The following is a 23,126-nucleotide window of genomic DNA, read 5'->3' as shown; positions in this document are numbered from 1 at the left end:
GCCATCTTCAGCTCCTTTACTTGAGTCCCATTTCTCCTTGTTGACTTCTGCATCATTCCACTCAGGCCAAATGGGGAATCTGCATCTCCAAACACCCCCTGGGCTCTCAGAGGAAGTGACTAGAGACGCTGCTCTGAAATTATGACACATACTGATTCATTTCATTTATTCTTGGCATCCCTTTTGTTAGTCTTTATGAACAAAATTAGCCAGCTCAGTTGCATAACATCTGAAAACTTACCAAATGTCTTGTTTACCCTCACATAGACTTAAACGATAGCTCACTTTGCTAGCTGTTATCATGTTTTCTCAGAACTTTTGACTTACAGCAACACTTGGACAGATAGATAATGTGTGTTTTCAGTACTTAACAAACCTGATATTATGCTTCTAGTGCGCTTAGTAAGTGTCCGCAATGTTTTTTATTTTCGTGTTAGCGTTAACTTACGTGACACTAAGCTAACGCTAACACTAAGCACACCTGTTCTTAATTAGTTAACGCTCACTGCCAACATTAACACAAACTCACTCCGACTGTCGGTCGTATACAGATGATTTGCTGGACGTCAGCTCCTTTTTCTTTGACTGTGCCTTGGACATTGCACGTGGTGTGGAAAGAATAAACAAACAACGGACCAAGAAATGAACAAGTCGGTGGTTGTGATGCCTGAAATGCGTTTGTTTAGTTGTCTCCGCTTTTGAACGTTTACGTGTTCCTAAGCAACGGCGCTTCAACGTGGGCGGGGTCTGGAGCTGTTGAGTGCTATAGTGAGTGATGAGCAGATTTTCCTTTACAATATATCTGTTTACAGAAATGTACATTAGAGGTGAAAACTGCAAATACCATAAATTAACAGTCCGGTTTATTGCTCTGTATTTAAATTGGCAGCACATGGACAAAATATTAGGAACACCTTTCACCTAGATTGCAATCCAAAACACCACCACCTACTGTATGTCATCTTGTGACAATGATCATATACTGTAGATGGCAATTCCTGAAGTCTATAGTGTGGAACTGAATTGTAGTGCATCAGGTCTGTCAGTATGTGATGTACATTTGGCTCATTGACAGGACTATAAATACACTGAAATAAATGCTGTCAAGGTTTAAGGTTTCCATGAAATGCTGAAATGATGTGATGTGGATTGCACTGTGGGCACCGAGTAAGATTTGCTATAATGCTTGCACACAGCACAACTTGCACGCCTCCATTGCATTCCTACTCTGGCAACAATTTGGTTTGTGGAAGAGCACAAGCTGTAGTGTTGAGAGCACGTCTGATGACTATCACACACAGTTTCTTGAGTGGAGTCACATGGTCCTGTCTCTCTCTCTCTCTCTCTCACACACACACACACACACACACACACACACAGTATGAGTGGTAGCCTACTTTTCATGCATGCTTTCTGCATAGTCCTTTGTGCTGAGTTTATTCAGGGGGAAACCTGACACTATCAAACATTTTGCTCACATATTTGTAAACGTCTTTTAACTTAAATAAAAACCAGTGGTGACATATACAAACAGTGCTGGATTATGTACAATATAGATTGTTGAGATTGTGGAAATGAAAGGCAAAATTTTGGGTGAACTTTATTATGGCTATATGGTTTAGGTTAACTAAAATTTAGGGTCGTGTTGCCATTCAGTCATTCGTCTCATGCAGTTGGAGTAGTCCATCCATCCTTCTATTATCTGCACTTCTTGGGGGGGGCTGGAGCCAATTCCAGCTGGCACTGGGCAAGAGGCAAAGTACACCCTGGACAGCTATATCACAGGGCTGACACTTACAGACGACCACACACACCCACAGTCACTCCTATGGGCAATTTAGAGTCACCAATCAACTTAAGCTGCATGTCTTTGGACTTGGAGGAAGCCGGAGTACCCGGAGAGAACCCACGCAGGCAAACTCCACACAGAAAGGCTCCACTGGGCAAGCTGGGGCTTAAACCAGGAAACTTTTTGCTGTGAAGCAACAGTGCTAACCACTGTGTCACCAAGTCGAAGTTGGAGCCATTTTGTTATTGCTTATACAACAGTCCCAGCTCAAATTGCTTTATCTAGCTGATCTTAGGGCAACTACATGCGAACAAAAGAAACTAATTTAGTAATCAAACACCTGCTTGGAGCATGAACTATGAAGTCCAAACCATTTTTCTACTGTGTTTGGTGCACACTTCATTTATTCATTCAGAACCTGTTTATCACCTGGTTATATGAATTAATTATGATTCATTTGTTGGGCAACAAAAATCGTGTGTTGTCTTTCACATATAAATAAAATAAAATACATTTCATCAGTGAAATAAATACATTTGAGAAATATAATCACTGTAGAAAATGCAAATCACTTAAAATGTTTATTCTAGTTTTGTGATGTAAATTTAAAGTATTAATTATTAAAGTACATGTAAACAAACTGTTTAAAATCATTTTATCAGCACTTTTTCAACACTTTAACAGATTGCATCCCTATGTACAACAGTGTAGTCCTCTGTCTGACCATCATATCTCACCTGTTGTTAAATGCATGACCCAAATGCATACTGTAAATCTGATCTACATTTTCATACCAGTGGAAAGACAATCAAACAAGGATTTCTCAGTGCCTCATATACAGTAGGACTGCTGTTAGAGTTTTTTTTCTGAAATACTATGTTGTCCATGTGTGTTCTTGTAAATGTTTGAGTGAAAAACAAAACATGTGCCAAACCTTCCTAATAAGAATATGGTATAATGACAATAATTCATGGCATCATGAGATACGATAACACTATATTATGGTTTACCTGTGATGCCCATTTGCTTACATTTTACACAGTAGTCTGATATGAGAGAACACTTGCAGACAAAGCTAAGTGTGCTTCAAGATGAAAGGTTAAGGGGCATTAACACCCATGGTAATTGGAGAAGAGAAAACAGGCCAAAGGGACAAAAATTAAGAGGCTACAGGTTGTTTTCTAGATCTTTTCTCTCAGTTTTCAGCTTAGTTTTCACCCCTTCTCCGGTATAGAGTCCAGGGCATCACAGTCTGTCAGGGACAACGGGAGGAGTAGCAGGGTTCAAGTGTGAAGACCTAGATGAGGCTCATGGTTAGAGGTGAAGCGCACAATCAGGGGGAAGATGTTCTGAGACAAACAGAGTAATAAAAATCCTAAGGTCTGGAGATGCGGCACAAAAAAGGAAAAAAAAGCACGCTAGGCAGTGACAACATCAAGATAAAACTGGGCTTCTGTTCTTGCCTAGAAAAACCAACAGGGAGAAACCTGGGTGTGCAGGTCAACTGGATAACAGTGCAGGGGGATGTTCCTGGAGCTTTGAAGACCCATATTGCATATATTCATCTTCTTCCACAAGGTTGCAGATCCACAGGCTGGGTGCAGGGTTGGACCCTGCTAAAGGGAGCAGGATGGCTAATGTGAATGAACTGAGTGTTAGCAACAGCCTGACTTGGTCTCAGCAACCACAGTCTCCTGGTCCAGTTTGATCCGGTCTCCATTGTTCTCTTCGTATGGCAAACCTTTGTCATTAGCCAAAATATTCTCTACCAGGAACCGTGCTGCTTCATCCACATTGATGTTGTCCTATGAAAAGGTCAAAACAGTCTGTCAGACAAAAATATTCACACCTTGGTGACCCCATACAGTACACACTAGTCCTTTTCGCCTGCCTGCCTAACAGAAGGTATCACAGGCCTTTACAGACACTGCAGTGCTATTTTTCAGAATTTCTTTAGAATTTTTCTAAGCCCCTTGATAGGAACCAGCCTGTAAAAACAATAGCTGGGAGACAAAGGCAAGCAGGGACAAAGTAAAACCTGCCAAATGCTTTTGCCCTTCACACTGTGGCCAAAAGCTGTCATCCTGTGGGTTGAAGAGGTAATGAATATTAATGGGATTTCCACAGTAACAAAGATGTTGACAAGAAGCACCTTTGCTAAAGGCAAAAAGAGTAAGAGTATAAAAAGGGGCACTTACTTATTATTTCAGAAAGTAATTACAAATCTGTCTGAGGTTATGATCAATTTGCAGCACTTAACATAGTGTCTCACCACCAAATCATCACAAATGTATTTAATTTTCTTGTATAACATTTTGAGAAGTATATAGTTAGACATTGAAACTGAACGTTTGTTAAATTCTTGACAGATTTCCAGTAACACATTGTTGTCTGCTGATATAAATATCAGCAGACAACCATGCAAACAGCACAATGCCACTTTGTTGGACTTCCAGAAATTGAATGGCCTGAAAGGCTTTGCACACATCTCACACACCCACATACTTCACACGAAACAGCACGTGACACAACTGCAGGGCCTAAGGTTATTTGGAAAGAGCTTATAAAAAGGTAACTGCCTGCCAAAGTTCCTCAAAGCCTTTCTCAGCATGCAAGTATAAAATGTGGTTATGGTTAAAGAAGCATCTGTTTCAAGTATCTCCTGGCTTATTGTCTTGTAAGTTTACTGGAAGAGTCAACTGTGATGGGAAGCTGAGATCAGGAAAAAAACAGGAGGGGCACTTTCATTGAGTCTCATATTTAAAAACACCTGGTGTAAGTTAAACACTCATCAGGAAGGAATTTATCACCGAACATGAAATGACGCATGCGGCATTTCCTTGTGTCAACCTCGTAGTTTCCCACAGTTACTCAGGAGCCTGATAGAAATATGACAGCATAGAGAGTCTGAGCACTTTTACTTCTGATATCAACAATGCAGGATAAGTAGTCAGATATTTTCTAGTGATTACACATATGAATTTACCTCTGAACTGGCCCTCTGTAAAAGTGAAAGACAGCCAACATGATCTCAGTTCCATTTACAAAAAGAGAAGTGCAAGGGCACAGTGTAAACACAGAAGCAAAATAATACCAAACCTATGACAGCATGACCGTAGATGAGGATACACTACAGGATATTATCTTATAAAGCCCGCTAACCCTTACAGCTCTGGGCTGCAACATCAAGCCACATCATGGCACTGTATCACACCAGCTGTCTAACACATGTCTGGAAAAATAAATGTACATATGTGTTGTTCTTGAATTGGAATAGCAAAAAAGACACAGCTGGAAAAAATCCAGATGTATGATTTGTACAATTTAAATCATTTGGCAAAGTTTTAAAGATTTAAGAATTACTGGTGTTCTCATTCAAGACTCACCATTTATACTTATATTTATCTACAAACCGCCATACGTAATTTTGGACCAAAAATGCTATTGTGAACAACTGTCGAATGCATGCCTAAGCTTTTAAAAATAAGCATTATTACATAAACATATTTCAGAATCACCACAGTGTGTGATTACACCATTCAGGAAGGAACGTGGTTACCCCACAAGACAAATTTTGATGACTTCCTGTCTGCCATGACAAGCAAAAAATGTTCAGTAAAAGTATCTTCACAGTGAAAGTCCAGTGGCCCCTTTTATTTTGATTTTGTGAGTCTGATTTATAGCAAACACATGTAAAGTTCACGTTGAAAGTAAGACTTGAACCCACTACTAGTCATGTTTGGACCATGACTCCAAGAGCTTTAAATGGAAATATCCATCTCCCATGATGCATTGCAGTCAGGACGAAAATGTAGAATAACCACCAGTATAATACAAATAAAGAAGAAGCATGTTGAACAAATTAAGAGAAATGCATGTACAATTACATGGATCTATTTCATGTGTGACTAATATACTGATCCCTCACCTTAGCTGAGGTTTCAAACCAACCCAGAAAGCCAGTCTCTTTGCAGAAATTATCCATTGCGGTTGTAGTGGTGGAGCTCTCTGTCTTCTGGTCACATTTATTGGCCAGCAGCACTGAGGGGATGGGGTTGCCATTAGCCAACTTCACCTTGCTGTCCAGGTCATTCTTCCACTTAGACACAGCTTCAAATGTGGAGCCCCTTGTCACATCGAACACCACGAATGCACCCACAGCCTCTTTGTAATACACCCGCGTCATGTTCCCGAATCGTTCCTGACCTGAGAAATGGGAAGAGACTTCAGTGGAATATTTGCTTCTTTTTTTTTTAAACCAAAACACTTGCACTAAAAGCTAGAGGATCAACATGATTTTGGGTGTGTGAACCAAAACACTGAAGCAGTTTAAGGATGAAACCAAATGTCACACTGAGTTTTAAGACATTCAGTATTTCCTTCTTGTTTCTCGCTCCGATTTGTCACAACTCAATGACATTTTCCTTTCCAGAGATGGAACAAAAAAAAAAAAAAAAAAAAAACTGAGGATAGAGAGGATTCCTTTTTGACCTACTTTTCCTAATTTGTCATGGGTCTAATCCGCACCCAGGAAATGGCAGCAGCAATCATAATATAGTAAGGGCATTCTCTGCAGTCATTCTCTGAGATGATATTTCATAAAGGCAAAGCACAAGGAATTACTGTCAGGATATGGGCGTCATATCAATCTGAGAAGAACTTTTCTAAAACACAACTGCATCAGCTTTAACGTTGTGTTTTAGACTTTCCTCAAATCAACTGATTACAGTCAAATCATACCAGCTCCTTAAAGGTTAATCAGCTAGTGATGCCACCACAACACAAAAAATGAGTCCAAGCAATAACAATAACTACAGACGTAACTACCGGTAATTAAATTTTTCCTACTTTAATCATCACATTTTACATAAAAGTGGAAATAAACTTGTGAGGTGGAAAATAATTGCCAGAACAGAGCTCGAACATTAACTGCACGCTGAGGCATGGGGAAGTGAAACTATGATCACCTAGCAAGTTACCAGCATACTCTTGAGCATACCTATGGTATCTGATAAGGTCCCTTCATAGAATAAAAGTACAATCATTAAAAAAAAAAAAAAAGTTGTATGTGTGCCAATGTAGTCTTGGTTACAAAAAAAAAAAAAGAGACACACTGTTGAAGAGTCTTTAAAAGAAATAATCATCCTCATGTAACGGTAAAATAACATCTGTATGTTTCAGGTAGAACCACAGTGTAATGTGATGAATTGTGGTCGGTTGCACTCTCTTTTGGTGACAGCAGTATCGTCTTCACATAAAGAAAGTTCCTCAAATTGCACACAATCTTGTGTAAACTTCCATACACAGTTCCTGCTTTTGAGCTGTTCTATGCCACCATCAGTTTTACTGTATGACCTAAATATGAACATAATGTGGTTAAAGGGCCATTAAACATCTGAGCTACTATATTCAACTGCTGAAAAAAACAAATGAGTTTTGTAAAGAAATACACAAAATGTTGATTCTCTTGTGGGTTTTCTGATGTAGACACATCTGGACTGTAACAACATGCAAAAACATGTATGACTTTACATTCATTTTAAGCTGCAGATTAAAATCCTGTGTTGTGACCTTTGCTGGTAAGGTCAACATTTATTTACACAGGTTGCTCCTCTAAACACTCATCCTTTTAGACATTTATAGATCGAGTCTCTGCAATTATACCAGGCTTCCAATAACTTGAGGTAGCATTCGATTTTGCTACATTGCTCAAATTTAATGAAGTCTACAGGGCAAGTGTAATTGCAGGGTTTATTAGTTAACAGTCTTCATGAGATCTGAGCTACAAAATCGAAAATGAACCAAGAAAAGGATTGAGGAACTGGAAGCACAGCTTCTCCTGGCTTACTTTCACTTTACTGAAGGTACTTACCCAACTGTGAAAAGAGCTGGAGTGGCACGGTGTAGTGCGGATGTGAGCAAGAGTGAATACACTGTGGGGCCCACAGGCCTGACAGTAATTGCTCATAATTGAGAGTCTAATTTTAGCTGATATAACCCCCAGGTGAATTCACCAGAGAGACGACCCAGTGGGATAAAGGGCCGGTAGAAATAAGGCTGTTAATTCCTGTCCTTGCAGAACTCGTACATCTAGTAGAGTGAAGTCAGAAAATATAAATAAATAACTGGCTTAACTATTCTTCAAGGAGTTTTTCCTGGTTTTTCCTTCTACTGCAAGGTCATAGAGTCCAACAGAACTGTTTAGTCAGAATGGAGTGACTGAACAATACTGACCACAGAAGCAAACTTGAATGTTTTCAGATATTCTTGGCTGTAGTAGCTGATAAAGACTCACGAGAAGAGAGGATGAGATTTCCCCAATAAAAAAAGCTGCTAAAGGATACAGCACATCATGTTTTACTCAGTTAACTGATGGAAACTTAATCTTATCAACGGAGCAACAAGGGCATGTTGTCCTGCCGGTCATGAAATCTGAAAATGACTTTAGTGCTAAGGTCAAACGATGGACATGTGATCACACAGTGGCTGAACATTAATTTGCTTACTCACTTCAGACTGGGAACAGGTTTATGTAAAGTGCTGAGTTGCAAAGTTGCCCTGCACACACTGACATTAGCAAAACAAGCCTGCCTGTGTGGGCTCTGTGCAGTCAGCATAATTCTTTAATTCTTCTGACTCTTGTTTTGAATTCATAGTGCAATCATTTACTTAGTCTAGGAACTGAGGACAAATTGCTCCATAAGCACCGAAGAGGGAATGGCAGTATGTCATCATCAATGTTCAACACTTCACTTGATTTTCTGACACATCCAGTCCTTTTACACCAGGTCGATATCTCAGCAGAGCCACCCCTCCCGGGAAAGATTTTCACTGATGCGACTGCTCAAGTCTAGCGCATGTGGATACAAGCCTGACTGTTGTTCAGGGTAATGAGTTATTTGGGGTATTGATAAAGTGCTGCAGCTACACATAAAAGTACCTAACATTAAAGAACACCAAAGGCTATGATGCCCGACCTTTCGAGTAAGTCCTAATAATCATTCTGCTGTCTTTACTTAATCCAGCCCTCTTTTAGAAACCAACAAGTGAGACTTTTGCTAGAACAATTCATTTTAGCCAATCAACTAAACGTTTCAGTTCTGCTTCAGTCTGTTGAATAATTACACAGCATGCCTCATGTTACTGAGTGTTACTGGTATTATAACAGCCAGGTCTGTGCATCCAATGAAGCAATATTTTACTTTATATGAAGCTTAAGTGAAAGTTCAGCAAGGACAATCTCTTCCCTCACATTCTGTTTATCCATGGTGAATTGATGAGGGCTCTTAATTTCTGATCAGTTTCTCTCCATCACCTGCTTTACCCATGCTGTCAAATGATACTCCACCTTCTATCGTGACATCACTGTATCTGACCAATGATCTTTCTTCTGCCTGTGTTGCTCGAGCCAAATCGGTCACTAGCTGCCATTCTTTAAATATCACTTCAATCCACCCCGCTTGTCTTTCAGACTTACAACTGCGCAACTCACGTCTTCCCTAGCATCACCAGAACCTCCATGCATTTATATGTCACCACTGCATGTCATTAACGTCGTCTCCTCTCTCTCTTTCACTGTAACTTTATGCAGGTATCCCTGGCTCTGTAGCTGTATGATTCTGATGAGCAGTCACCAGCCACATTAACCTGCCCAGAACTTGTTTGGTGTGTCTTGATGCTTTTCTTTTCTTTCTCCTGTCTCCCCAACCAGTCGAGGCAGAAGGCCACCCACCAAGAACCCGGGTCTGTCAGAGGTATATTCCATTAAAGGGAGTTTTTCCCCTCTCCACTGTCATTAAGTGCTTGCTCAAGGGGGATTTGTTGGGTTTCTCTCTATAATACTGTAAGGCATAGACCTTACTATGCCACGAGATAATTACGTTATGATTTGGCACTATACAAATAAAATGAATTGAACTGCTCCAAACCACCACCAGTGTCGAGACTCCAGGGGATCATCCTACTGTATCTCCTGTCTTCATGTGGGCCTGAAGCTACGGAATTGTGTTGCTCAGCACAATAAATGTTATTCTCATCCATTTGATCTCTCCTTATTGAACCGTTTTCATTGCTTAGTTTAAAAATGGACAAGCACTGTTGTCAGTACCTGGATGTACAACAACAAAATTAGTTTCTACTGGCAAAGTCCAGTTCTTATAAACTATGTAATAGTGTCATGTCTTTACCCTGAGTGTATGCTGCCTTAATTAGCCAACTGGTTGCCTTTTTTAGTAGAGCAACACAGGAGACGTCAGAGGTTAGTGACTTGTGTAGGAAGCTCGGCTCTATCAGCACTGCAATTCCAACAGCTTGCAGACAGAGGTCAATAAAGGTGATGGATTAATAAATAATAATCTAATATTATTCACACTCTTCATGGTGTATTCAGTTGTTTCTTATTCTTCTACTTTTAACACTTTCACCATCTTCCTACTAAAGAAAGGGCAAATAAAGTTGTACTAATAGCATTGCTAACCCAGTGAGCATAAAACAGCAATAGAATGAGCTGTATGAAAAAGAGTATTTACTCAGTGAATACCACAAAGGAGCATGAGACTGCAGGAGAGAACAGAGATGTGTGATGCTGCCTCAAACACTCAACATGAGGCAACTGCCTACAAATTAATAGTACATGTGAATCTGTCCCTAAAGAGCAACAGTGAACTATTGTGGACTTACAAAGGCTTTAAACAAGGCCAATTCAGTTCAGTCTAGCAAGCTGATGAATGCTGGTGCGTGACCTCAAGCCCAATTAGGCACTCTGGTTACGAACACGTGAAATCGTTGGGAATGTGCACTTCCAGAACTACTTGATTAAAAAAAGAAACAGTTTAGTTTCAGCCATGGTATCATCTCTGTTTGTTGTGTGGGAGAAACGGAAAGAAAGCAAACTCTCATCATTATCCATAGCCTTAGCAACCCCAGTTTCCTCTATGGTCGTACACACTGCTATCCTGTGGGCGGGTTACCATAGAAACTGTCCAAGCCAGACACGGCAGTAGCAACAGTCTCTGTCTGTTATCAGGAAGAAACTGGCTGAGAAACTTCCCCATATCCCCTTCCAACAACACTAAAATGACGAAGACAATACAAGGGCTAGTCATTAAAACAGTGTTCAACAAGCATCGGGAGAGAGGCTGAACAACACATGACTGGCACAGTCAAATTCCTCTGAGCAGCATGTGAGAAGTGACTTACTACAGCTTACTCCGGCCTTCAGAAAATCCACAACCTTTCAGTAGTATTACCCTTATTCCCCCTCACAGGCGTTAGTGGGGACTGGTCAACATAAAGCCTTGGCACAAGGCTGGAGGAATTTAGCTCAGAATGTTAGCATTGGTTGTAGAATATTAAGCAGAATTATTACACATTACCCAGCTAAAGCTATCAACAGTCTACTGAGAGTGCATTTATCATTTAAGTACAAGGAAAGGTTTCTTCATCTTAATTTCTGTTTACTCTGCTGTTTGGTGGTATATACACTACCATAAAATATAAAATATTATTGCAGCAGGGTAACAAAAATACCAAACTGTAAGCTGCTACTGCTACTAACCCCCAACAATGCACAAAGGGCACAACCATTAACAGCAGCAGAGATAACAGAGTAAAGTGGAGTGACCAAGAAAACCATTGCACGATATAAAGTTGGGAAGGTACCGTAAAGGAACAGATAAAATAATCACTACATATTTTGGTGTTAAGTATTGTACCAGGTATCCTAGTAGTAGTAAGACAATGTATGTTTATGTTTCATGTATCTATGTTAATCTGTCTATAAAGCTGCTAACCTCACTCGACCTTATCAAGGTAAACTGCCTGAAATGGGAATTCGAGTCCTGGTCCTTCTTTCATTCTTCACGTAGATTCATCCTTTCAGTTTCTTAGCAGTGATTAAGATTTCCTCAGTGGTTCCCAGCTAGCTGATTAATTGGTTAGCTGATTGACAGAAAAAAAAGATGATTTATTTATGGTGATAACTGTTTAAGAAGGTGTTTAACAAGGTAAAGAAATCCTTAGTAAAGTGCAACCAAATTGTTTTTCGTTTGTTTGTTTATCATCCCATAATCATCTTGTGACCCTTCAGTTTTACCTTGGACCTCACTGGTCTGACCAAAGTTTGGCATGTTGCTAGAAAACGGCAGCGTTTGCAATGTGTCCGGTTTCAATTGTGGGTTACCACTACCATAGGAACCACTGCATACATCCCATTAATGTGTGACCTTCTGCTTCCACAGGAATCTTTGGTGCTACAGTGTGCTGCCTTTCCACTCCATAATGGTAATCATCCTGTCCACATACTTAGACCAATCCAGGAGAGAGTAGCAATTCTGGGTGAAAAGGGGTGGGGAAAGTCACAAGCTTCACCCTGACTTCCACGATGCCCCCATCTTGTACAAGCCTCTGATTACTATCATTCCTCCCAGACTGTAATCATTATTAAGGCTGGTAAAAGACAATGCAACTCTGAAGTTGCTCTCAGTGTTACCAAGAAGATAATTCCTCCTCCTTTTCTGCACAATTAAATGGCTTAATGGCTGCTCTTAATGACTTTGGAAATACACCTCAAGCTTTCAGTCATTCACGCCCACGTTCCATTACTTATTTTATCCTCGGAGTGTCCTCAAGCCAGGCCTTGGTGTAGGTCTGAGTAATGAAGTTTAGTATCTTTGTCATCAAACGTCAAACTTTCTTTCTGTTCAGAGTGTGAGCATGTAAATGGCTCTGTTCACTCGATATGTACAAGCGTGTTCCCTTGTCTCTATGAATGATATCAGATTAAGTGCGTGTGTGTGGCGGTGTTTTATTTACCCTCACAGATCCTCTGATGGAGTGCTGTCTGACTGAGACAGGCAGACGGCCCTCCCTGGCAGTCACAGATGCCCCTGTACGCCGAGCTCGTGCTGCCAGGGCCCGAGTGACGGCCGGAGAATGTTACCCACACTGCCAGTCGGTCAGTCACAGACGTGCAAGTTGTTGTAACGACCCCCCACACCCAACTGTCCGCCTCCTTTCTGTCACTGCTGTAAGCGATGGAATAAATACAAAACCAGCAGTCTTCTAACCATCTGTCCTGATCTGACCAGCATATGAGGTTTGTTTGATTTCGGGGTGAGGCTGGAGCTGCTCAGCCATGCTCAGAGTAAGAACACAACATATCTAGAGGCAGTGCTAATCACACTGAACAAAAGTTTTACAAATTACTATTATAAGGGCAGGTTTACATTTGTCCAAGCCTGTCTTAAAGCAATAGCCATACACCATATGTACACACTTGTTCCTTCTGTCCACACTTGCATTAAAGAGATCCTAATGTGTTTCTGCTACAAGTGATGAAGGGCAAAATCTACTTATCTGCACAAAAATAGCTCTCTAACGTTCATAAGAAGCTAATATGAGACATTATAAGTCAGATAAATCAAGTGGGTGTCCTCCGATGTCACACTCCTTTTAAATAAATAAAAAAATTCCCTGGGCGTGTTACTATGCAACCACCGCAGTGCAACAGGGGAAACACAATCCATGAAAACATCCCACATGGACAGGAGGAACAATTACAACTAATAACCTGTTCAATGTACGTGTGGGCATTTTCTTTTAGGAAAAACTGTGAACCCACAGTATCCTTTACACAGACACACAATGGCTGACTTTGGCAGCTGATTCAGAATCTCACACTGCTAAAAAAAACATGTATCAAAGGGCCAGATGAGAGATTAACTACCACTTCCAGCCAAGGCCATCTGAACAGGCTGTACTTAAAACAATCGGCACACACTAAACCAACTGCACATGGAGATTTTTCACCAGTATTACCATCTTAGAAAAACTTGTTTTTGTGAACTCTACTGCATATGTAGTTTATTCAAGTATCTCCAACTCCGGCATGTGCATCCTCTCTATAAACCCATGACTTAGGGTCATGTTAAACTTACTTGGGTCCAATGGGTCAATCGACATGAGGGTGAGGCACATTTATAAGAAAATTTACCATAACTTGAAATCAAAGTCCAGCCTTAAATGACACAATCAGTCACTTTTTCATCCCAGAACAGTAAACAAAATAGCTTTCGGTTATGGATTTCTGATCAAAGAAACAAGCTGTTTAAATACTATATAGTGTTATCTGTTTCAAATACTTAAATCTATATAATTATATTACTACAGCCCATTATTCTTACAGTGTAGACATTCTTTTCACATAGATTAAAATCCTTTAGCCACACAAAAGCCCCTCTCTTTGAACGCCACCTTCTCAGAGAATGATTAACTACTTCTACTGTCCCTCTGCACAAGATCATGAAGCTTTAGTGTGGTGTGGTCTAACCCATGACAAACCACACAGATAAAACTATTTATATTTGTAAACTGCCACAATTTAGCTATGGTCTTTGCAGTTTCTAATATCTAATCAGAACCAAAGCTTAAAGGCAGACAATGGGAGCTTTGTCATCAATAGCCACAGTTAGTGGAATTTCCACAAACACAGAGTGCCTTAACACGTGATCTCATTACACCTCGCATAAACATAGCCACTGTAAATTAGCCTTATGACTTGGAGTATATGAGACCAATTTCATAACCCCTAATGTCAGATGTATTTTGGCTATGAATGTACATGAAGTACATAACGAAACAAGCTGGAACATCACCCCTCGCCCTCCCTACACCGCCACACCCCACTGTTTCTTGACTGAACTACAGTGAGCCTGCATCCGTCCACTTGCTCAACCCCCGTGATGCATGTGGGGAACTTTTATTTACACTTCTCTAAACTTTCTGGGCTTGCTTGCTCAAGCTGCTGGAATGCACATGTTGGTGCCTGTGCCAGGTTTACTCAAAGCATTTCAGAAATACAAGGACAACATGGGAACTTTACACAAAGACAAGAGACATCTGAAGAATATTACAGTGACAGTGCAACATGCATAACGTCAAGCAATAAATATAGGACAATAAAGTCAACCGGTGGGGCTACAAACACATTTTAATCACAAGAGAAAATATGACAAGGCTATTGTGGTCAGTTTCACCGAGGGGGCGGCGCTCAGTCGGTGACCACGTGACCTACATTATGACCCGCAGTAAGTGGGGGGGGAAACAGCGGGCAAACGTGATCAACCGGTCTCTTCTGCTGGAATTTCCTCTGTGTTTATTTGATTACATGGCCACATTGAAATTTAAATTTGTACATAATATTACCGACAACCTTCCGGTTGAATATGTAAAATGTGGTCATGACAAAATGTATATTTTCACCATGAAATGTCAACATAATGGGAAGCATCTCTAAACTATACAGCAGGATACATGTGAAAGTGAAACTTCCCCGTGTCACACACAAAAAGATAGAGCTTTGGTTTGCATCCATAGAGTCCAAACGATTTATAATCCCGTCGCACAATTAACAAGATGTGCGTCTTCTTACCTGCGATGTCCCACAGCTGTAGCCTGACCAGCGTTTTGCTGTCCCAGTTGATTACTTTAAGTGCAAAGTCGACCCCGATGGTCGCCCTGTAGTGCTGCGAGAAAAGCTGGTGCACGTAGCGTTTGATGATGCTGGTCTTCCCGACGCCTAATTCTCCGATGACCAGCACTTTGAACAAGTACTCCCTGCACTCGGACACCGAGCCCCCGGCCATGCTGACACTCACACTGACAACTTGTCTCAAAAGTCAGATAACTTCTGCTTTCTCGCACACACAGAGTTCCTGTGAGGACATGTGCAGCACTGGGTTGTGTCAGAGATTTCACGGCCAGAGGAAACAGGTTACATTAGTCTTCCACTTACTTCTTCTTCTCCTCCTCCTCCCGCCCAATAACCACCTGATAAGTCACGGGACCCGCAAATGTCAAACCTGTTAAGTGTTTGAGTTTTACGCTAAGCGTTTTCGCGTTTACCTGGTCAAACCTTCATGACGTCAACTAATCTAATCAAGTGAATGAGATTAATTTTTCCCTTTAAAAAGAAATAAAAAGTGATTTAAACTTATTTAGCTTCAATTGCCTTGAAAATGTCTTTTAACTTGCACTTAGTGTCACCCAGACTTTTTTTGTTTTGGAAAACCCTAGTCTAAGCCAGTATTGATCAAGCTTGGCCAGACTAGAGATTTATGCCATCCAGGTTAATGAGCACCGAGTTTTGATGGTATTGCAGGCAGTCATCAGTCTTCTTAATATAAATATTTTTTTATTTTACAGCACTGTTAGGCTTGTCCAAAACATAAAGACCTATTTCATTCTAGATTTGACAGCATTAAACAGGTGGCACCCTCATATTTTACACTGGTTAAAATCAATTAACAACTCACACTATAATAGACTAAAACATTTGGAAATACAAAACAATAGCACTATGTACTGTGTAGTGTTTTACTCTGAAATATTTTGCATTCTTATAGAAAAAGAACTAAAAAAAACTTAACCTCAAGTACTTAAGTTTATAATGCAAGATTTAAGCAGAATTGAAACATGTATCATCTCATTACAAGAAGCAATTAATCATTGGTTACTTTGAAAACAGAGTAGTTTCAAGAGGATACAGTCCACTCAAGTTACCAAAAAACCAAATGCACACCTCCTTGATAAGTATCTGAGGACAGTTTCAAAATGTATAAACGTTTTTTCTGCTCTAAATATAGAAACATTTATCAGTATTATCAGTACAAACATACCACCTGTGTGAAAAACAAGAGATGGCTTAACAGTATTACAAACTTTGAGAACTTGTACAAGTACTGTGTTTTCCACAATGACACAGCAAACAGAAAACATGAGAAATATCAACACAGCATGGAAAAAAGTAGTTTTTGTATCAGATCCCATGCTCATAAAACTGGTTGTCAGGGTTATGATTGAGCGTCAACTGCATACACAACATCGCCATCATCTACATTTGCGCTAATTTGTATCAGCTACATCATAAAAACTTAAAAGCAGAGATGTAGGCTGATAACAACTTTGATTGGCACATATATCCATATCATATGTCATACAGTGCAAACTCTTCAGCAGAATCTCAATTCAGTAATAGTATTTTTGTGACATGAGCACACCTCGCAACACATACAAGTAATAATCGACCATTTTACTGCACTTCTCTCATTGATTTCTCTTTTTAAAATATTTAAAATGCAATGAGGTCTGATAAGAGAAACCGGAGGTGAAGGTAATTAATGAAAAAAGGCAAAAAGCATATATTTTGTTGATGCTGTGTCTGCCACACATGTGAACAGACCTGTACATGTGCAGCAGAGAGGAGCAAAGCTAATCAAAACTAGCATGAAATGTACTTGAACCTTTGTAGTCCTTAAAGCCAGTTTGGCCTCTGGGTGTGTCTCACAGCGCACTCTGCACATACTGTATGTATAAATAAAAAAGTGCTTTCATTTGTTTTATCATACAATTTTTTAATTGCACTGCAACTAGGAAAACCATAGCTACATCCTTTATTGTAATTTTCAGTGTTTCTTATTTAAAAAATTTGGCATGAGAGCAGACTAGCATTGGCACTGTTCCCAGTTTTACATGTTACATGTTACAGGAAAAGTGTTGTGCACTGACAGCCCTTCAGAAATGTAAGCACTCGTGGATGATTCCTGGTATTTTACTTCTTTTTGGATTGAACTCTTACTGTTAAAAGCACGGTAATAAATTCAAGCAAGCAAAAGACAGAGCAAAAAATAAATGTTATAACTTAAGGTAAATACTGTTACATTATGTTGTATGCGTCTGCATATGTTTGTGTGTCTGTGTATCTGTATGTGGAAATGCATGCCTGTGTGATGTACAGTTGTGCTGACAGCTACCGTGTCAGTGCCCGTTTTGCTCTCACAGTGTTGAGGAGCTGTGTGCAAAGTCTTGGAGGATGTTTGAGGTGTAGATGGAGCTCGTAGGGCCACCGAGCATGAACTCGATGATGGGGGAGCCACTGACAGACTCCTCCGAACATACCGAGTCTCTGAAGGGGGAAGGAGGAGACAAAGCTCGAGAATCCTCCAGTGTTGGCTTGTTCTGAGTTAACTCCTCACCTTCCCCAACCTCCCCCTCCTCCTTGGCATCATAGATGTAGCTATGCAATAAGTCCAGTTCCTCGTCCTCGGGCCCCTCCTCTTCAAACACCCCTACTTGTGGGGCCAAAGGAAAGGGTATCAAGCTCAATGGCTCATTGGCAAGGACTGCCTCTCTGGCGGCGTGGTTTTTCAGTGCAGGGACATGGGAGCTGTGTGTGTCCACCACAGCCCCCTGCAAGTGCTCCGTGGTGTGCCCCATCAAGTGAGAAGGCAAATAAGAAGCCATCTTATCTAAATCGGACTCCAGGCCTTGCATCTGTCCAGAGCAAGTCGGAGTCCAAAGGGGGCGCTGCACGTCGCCCTCGTCGTCCTCCTCCATCAGGTTGTACAGAGGCTTAGTGCCAGGCGGTTCTTCAGGGGGATGGAGGTCTGTGCCAAGGTTGCAGGTGGAGGGCTCACAGCTGTGGGGGTCGGGGGTGTTAGTTAGGGGCCTGATGACCGCAGTCTGATTCAAGCCGGCTTCCTGTTTCCTCACATGCACAGACAGTCTGTGCCATACACTCCCTCCCTTTGGAGGGTGTCTTGCACCTGATTCAGACCATGACACAGACTTGCCATTAGAACTATGAACGAGATAAAAACCCAAGTTACTATCACAGGAAACCAGGAGGCGGAGGCAGAAAAACAACTTTGACATAGCAGCAACATAACACAACAGAGCAGCAGCATTTCAACATCCTGATGCATGTGAAAATACTTTTTAACCACATGACTTCACATTAGCAGTTTTGCTAAGGGTTCAGTCATGGTACGTCACAAATATAATGACTCATAATGCGCCACAGACACCATTATGATCTTCAAATCACTTCAAACATTTATCTTACAATATTAGGAACCATCCATCTCATTTCATTCTAATTATTTGCCTATATGGGATGCATGCATTTGGAATAAGTATATCTGCTGGTGCCTGAACTGGCCTGAAGATGACACAGAATTTAGTGCAGAATGAGCTAGGACTGGCTTTATTGGGAGGTGAGGAAGGGAGGGGTGTTCATGCCGTGGAAAGTTAAATATGAGGTTAATTTAGGATAAACCAAAAGCAGCAGGGTGGCAGATCTCCTTTATTTGGAGGGCAGCAGTGTCAAAAACCTTTTTTGCCATTGCCAGCTCAGGAGAAACAGGATCACATAGACAAATGATAAGTTTTAATTCATCAGAACCAGCCTGGCTGTCTTTGCTGTTGAACACACAGCCCCTAAACAAACTTAAGCTGCAAGATAACCAACTTAAAAATGGTTACCTGCTACACCTTTTCCTTTATTTCAGCCATCAAAATCAAATTCCATATTATGGATAAATAAAATAAATAGGTTTCCACACAGTGTTCTACAAAAACTCCATCTCTTTATAGTGGACGTCTCGTGTTGCATAGTGTGAAAGTGTGGAGAAGATTCACAGCTTTAATACTTTTGAGCAAGGAGGGTGCTATTCTTTATGATCAATGTATTATTATCTGGCTGGTACATGTCTAAACACCCCCCAGATGGACATAATAATAAAATATGTCAGTGTCTGCTGACAGTGCAGCTCTCCAGGAAAGGAGTTGATTGACCCGCCCATGCCAAACATTTGCCAGCATTGACACACTGCAGACAGTATGCGGTTCAGTTTAGGAAGTTAAAAGGGTTAGAAGATTAGAAAGGCTGCATTGCAAGGGTGAGAGACAACACATAAACATATCGAGATCATTCTCATACTCTGTCCAACTCCTTACTTTAGACACCTGTCCATGTGCCACTGCTGTGGATCTCAAAAATGTCATGGAGTTTAAATGTGTGAAATCTATACTGAGCTTGTTAGCATGGCCTATTAGCTTTAAATCAATGATAACAGAATGTCCCACCTTAAATTTTCTATTAAGTAACTTCATTTCACTGATTTCATTCTCAGGTGGAGGGGGTTGTGCCATATAAATCAGTATTCAGTGCCTATTGTAGCCAACCAACTGGAGTGTTTAGAAGATTTAAATTAGACCATCGGTATCATGCATAAGCACTCAGAGATTCTTATGATATCATTACAAAATAGGCACAAGTGATGTATTTATTTAAAGGTCTAATATGTATTTTTTGGTCAAACCACCCTACTCCGCTCTCCCTGCTCCATTATACTTTACTAAGATCTGCTACACTCCACCACACTCTGCCTAGCTCTTAAGATATTTGTCATAATGACATTACAGTAAATGAGAATGCAACAAAACTTACTGACCAAGCAGAAATAACAGAAAATCTCTGACTGATTAGAGAGGTCAGTCCCTCTCTAAACATTTTATAAGCTATTATCTCTGCACTGCTGCCAGTGCTGTTCAATGAGTCTGGGCCACAGAATGCTTCAACAACACCTCTCCTCATTAAAACAAGTTTTGGAGCAGATTTCTACAACAAAAATATTTGAAAAAAAGTTACAGACTGTAGCTTTTAAAAATACCAAAAAGATCATCTCTGGGCAGCTCACTGTACCATTTGAGTGCTTATCCCTGTAAACAACAAAATCTCAAGATACACAACAAAAAAAGTTCACTCACTTAGTATTGCCAGATGCAGGCTTCTTCCGTCGGAACATACTGAGGAAGCTGTTGCTCCCGCACTGAGCAGACTTTCCATCTCCGACATGCATTCTCACCACATCAGATGTGGTGAAGGCGCTTCGGACATTCCTCTCCGGTTTGGCAATGATAATGTACATCTTGGGTGTGAACATGCATCCCAGTGCCACTGTTACGCTCAGGCTGACAGAGAAAGATGTGGTTATGATCTTGTAGTTGGAACCAAAATAGATGGGCACAAAGGCCAACCAGATAATGCAGGTAGTGTACATTGTAAAGGCAATGTATTTAGCCTCATTAAAATTGACTGGGACGTTCCTTGTCTTGAAGGCATAGTAAGTGCAGCTCATGATTAGTAGGCCGTTGTAGCCCAGTGGCGCCACCATGCCTAAGTTGCTCGTATTACAGATAAGATAGGCCTCACGTATGTTTGGGTATGACTTGATGGGCTCAGGAGGCTCCAGAATGATGAGTGTGACCTCCAGAGTTAGCTGCACACTGATCAGTATAAACGCAATGATCACCTGAGCCCAGGCACTCATGAAATGGGGCTTCCTGGTGCAGATCTTCTTCTTGCTACCAGCCAGAATGCGGGCAATGCGGTTAGTTTTGGTCACCAGGGCAGAGTAGCACATGGCTGAAGAAAGGCCCACCAGAAGTCGTTGCAAGTAGCAGGAAGTCACAGTGGGGCGTGCGATTAAGGTGAATGGACAGATGTAGCCCAGGAAAATGCCAGCCAAGATGATATAACAGAGTTCCCTGCTGGAGGACTTAACCACAGGTGTGTCACGGTACTGAATGAACACAAAGGTGACAAAGGAGGTGATCAGGATGCCCACGCAGGAGAAAGCGACAGCGACTATGGACTCCACATCGGCCCAGTCAAGATACTTAAGTGGTAGGGGCTGGCAGCCTGGAAAGAGCAGAAGAGATGTCAGGTTAATCTTTTGCTGGTTCTGCAGTACATTTTTGTGAATGAAAGGTGCATTAGAACAGGGAAAAGACCCAATAATCAGACAGCAGGGAGGTGGGAAAGAGGGCAGCAGTCTTCCAACACGGCCTAGAATTGCTCAGGAACGAATTTGCCTGTGTCATCATACACATCCCAAAGCTCCAGTTCTGTCAGATTTCTTTCTCATTTTCATGTTATGCCAACTGTGTACGTGCAGACTCGTTGTTATGCGTGTCAACTGTGCCATAATATACTAGTTACATACTTGTCATGCAAACACTCAGAGGAAATTTGCAGAGCTTAATGGGAGTAAACTGACATCCCTAGACATCCCCAGCTTAACACTCTATAAATTACATGCAGCTGCTAATAGCATTACAGGCATTGCCATCACAGGCGACAAACCCACTACTGGTCTGCATACTAACTCCCCATGTGCCAAATCAGGAAAAATCTGAAATACTGTAGGTGTTGCCTCAGGAACCTTGGGTATTTTCACACACAAAATGTGAAAGGTACTAATGTGACTATTGAGGTGTATACCATTTGATACACTGAGGTATCATTTAAAAGCACTTCTGTGAAAGCACACTGTGGCACACTTTAAGTGAGAGTGTCTGAAGCGCAAGAAAGTGTTACCTGTTTTCTTTTGACCACCCACCCAGCTTTGCTCACCAAGGCATCACAGTGTGCGAAAAAGACAAGGCTGGCAAAGATGAAATGCACTTATCTGTATCTGTTCTTACACAATCCTCAAATCCCTTATTCCTCTAAAACCTCAACTGTCATATCTAAGCCCTGAGAAGACCTTTGAATAATTCAAAAACAGCTCACTCTTCTGGTGAACATTTCTTTTTAGCAAACTCATATTTGACATTAAGGGAAACAAGCACCATAATGAAGTTATGTTTAAAAAACATGTTTATGAAAATCCAACTAAATGAGCATGATTGAACATATGGACAATACATCCTCACTCTGTGAATAAACCAAAAACCCTCTCTATTAGTATTCCCTGGATAGGGACATATAATGAGAGAGAGAAGAGAATTTCTTCCTCGACAGATTCCTGAAACGGTTCCCCAAGCCTCTCGTGACAGTAATAGGATTTTACACCCGGGAACTGAGAGCTCCTCTCTACGCTATAAATCGCTGTCAAAACAACCGCTGGGTCACAACAAGACAAAAAGCAAGGAGGAGGGAAGTGAGCGGTGTCACTTTTGGAGGAAAGCACAGAGCATAGGACCTGGATGATAAAAAGCATCAGTGAAAGGAGGTGTTAGGGTGTGAAGTATGAACAGGCTGATGGGGGGAGGATGATTTTCAAAAGCACAAAATTGTCCAAGAGAAACGGTTTGTGCTGTTCCACTGTGACTGGTGTTATAATATATTTGTCCTGACAGAGGAGTTGGTAAAAGGTAGGTGGGTTAGAAGCAAATATATGAAATGGGTAAAAATAAGGAGGGTGGCTTGGTTTATGGGTAGAAAATAAGACAGATGGATGAACATTGTTCATGAAAACATCAGAAGATTGCCTTTGTCTCTCTTACCTGCCAGGTCATCATCAGGCCACCATCCCAGCTCACATGCCTTGCAGGTAAACTCATCCTGGACAAACTCATTCTCATTACATGTGGTGCAGATCCAACAGCAGCTCACTTCACCCTTCCTGATCACCTACACACAGAAAGGCCAAACATCAACAGAGAAGGGTCACAGGCATATTAGTAGCTAGTCGTGACACTAGTCAAATGATGA

At 41.0% G+C, this 23,126-nt stretch overlaps 2 protein-coding genes across 4 annotated transcripts in view; both read right to left on the bottom strand.

Moving 5' to 3' along the window:
* Positions 1-2,427: 2,427 nt before the first annotated feature.
* On the bottom strand, positions 2,428-15,673 carry rab32a (RAB32a, member RAS oncogene family). The gene is made up of 3 exons (XM_020587732.1): positions 15,219-15,673; positions 5,718-5,995; positions 2,428-3,594 (listed from the first exon to the last, which is right to left on the bottom strand). The coding sequence occupies exons 1-3, from the start codon at positions 15,430-15,432 to the stop codon at positions 3,445-3,447; spliced, it is 642 nt and encodes a 213-aa protein (XP_020443388.1). The 5' UTR covers positions 15,433-15,673; the 3' UTR covers positions 2,428-3,444.
* Positions 15,674-17,403: 1,730 nt separating this feature from the next.
* Positions 17,404-23,126, bottom strand: part of grm1a (glutamate receptor, metabotropic 1a) — a 28,643-nt gene continuing 22,920 nt past the window's right edge. The window contains exons 7-9 of one of the 3 annotated variants that reach the window (XM_020589468.1): positions 22,919-23,045; positions 20,396-21,329; positions 17,404-18,425 (exon numbers count right to left, since the gene is read on the bottom strand). In XM_020589468.1, the coding sequence (XP_020445124.1) occupies positions 17,621-18,425; positions 20,396-21,329; positions 22,919-23,045 (1,866 nt within the window). In that variant the 3' untranslated portion in view covers positions 17,404-17,620. Of the gene's footprint in view, positions 18,426-19,582; positions 21,330-22,918; positions 23,046-23,126 lie in introns of all 3 variants that reach the window. The other 2 variants (XM_020589475.1, XR_002274022.1) reach the window with 2 other exon arrangements.

This window comes from Monopterus albus, unplaced genomic scaffold, assembly GCF_001952655.1.
Source record: "Monopterus albus unplaced genomic scaffold, M_albus_1.0 scaffold9.1, whole genome shotgun sequence".
In the NCBI taxonomy this organism is placed as follows: Eukaryota; Metazoa; Chordata; class Actinopteri; order Synbranchiformes; family Synbranchidae; genus Monopterus; species Monopterus albus.
The sequence above is the reverse complement of the archived record's forward strand: the minus strand, read 5'-3'. Positions and strand labels throughout refer to the sequence as shown.

Excerpts from the sequence above, each read along its gene's own strand:
- rab32a (XM_020587732.1), bottom strand. The coding sequence starts at position 15,432 with ATGGCCGGGGGCTCGGTGTCCGAGTGCAGGGAGTACTTGTTCAAAGTG. Across the intron at positions 5,996-15,218 it reads ACAGCTGTGGGACATCGCAG|GTCAGGAACGATTCGGGAAC; the intron begins GTAAGAAGACGC and ends CCCATTTCTCAG. Across the intron at positions 3,595-5,717 it reads GGTTTGAAACCTCAGCTAAG|GACAACATCAATGTGGATGA; the intron begins GTGAGGGATCAG and ends ACCTTTTCATAG.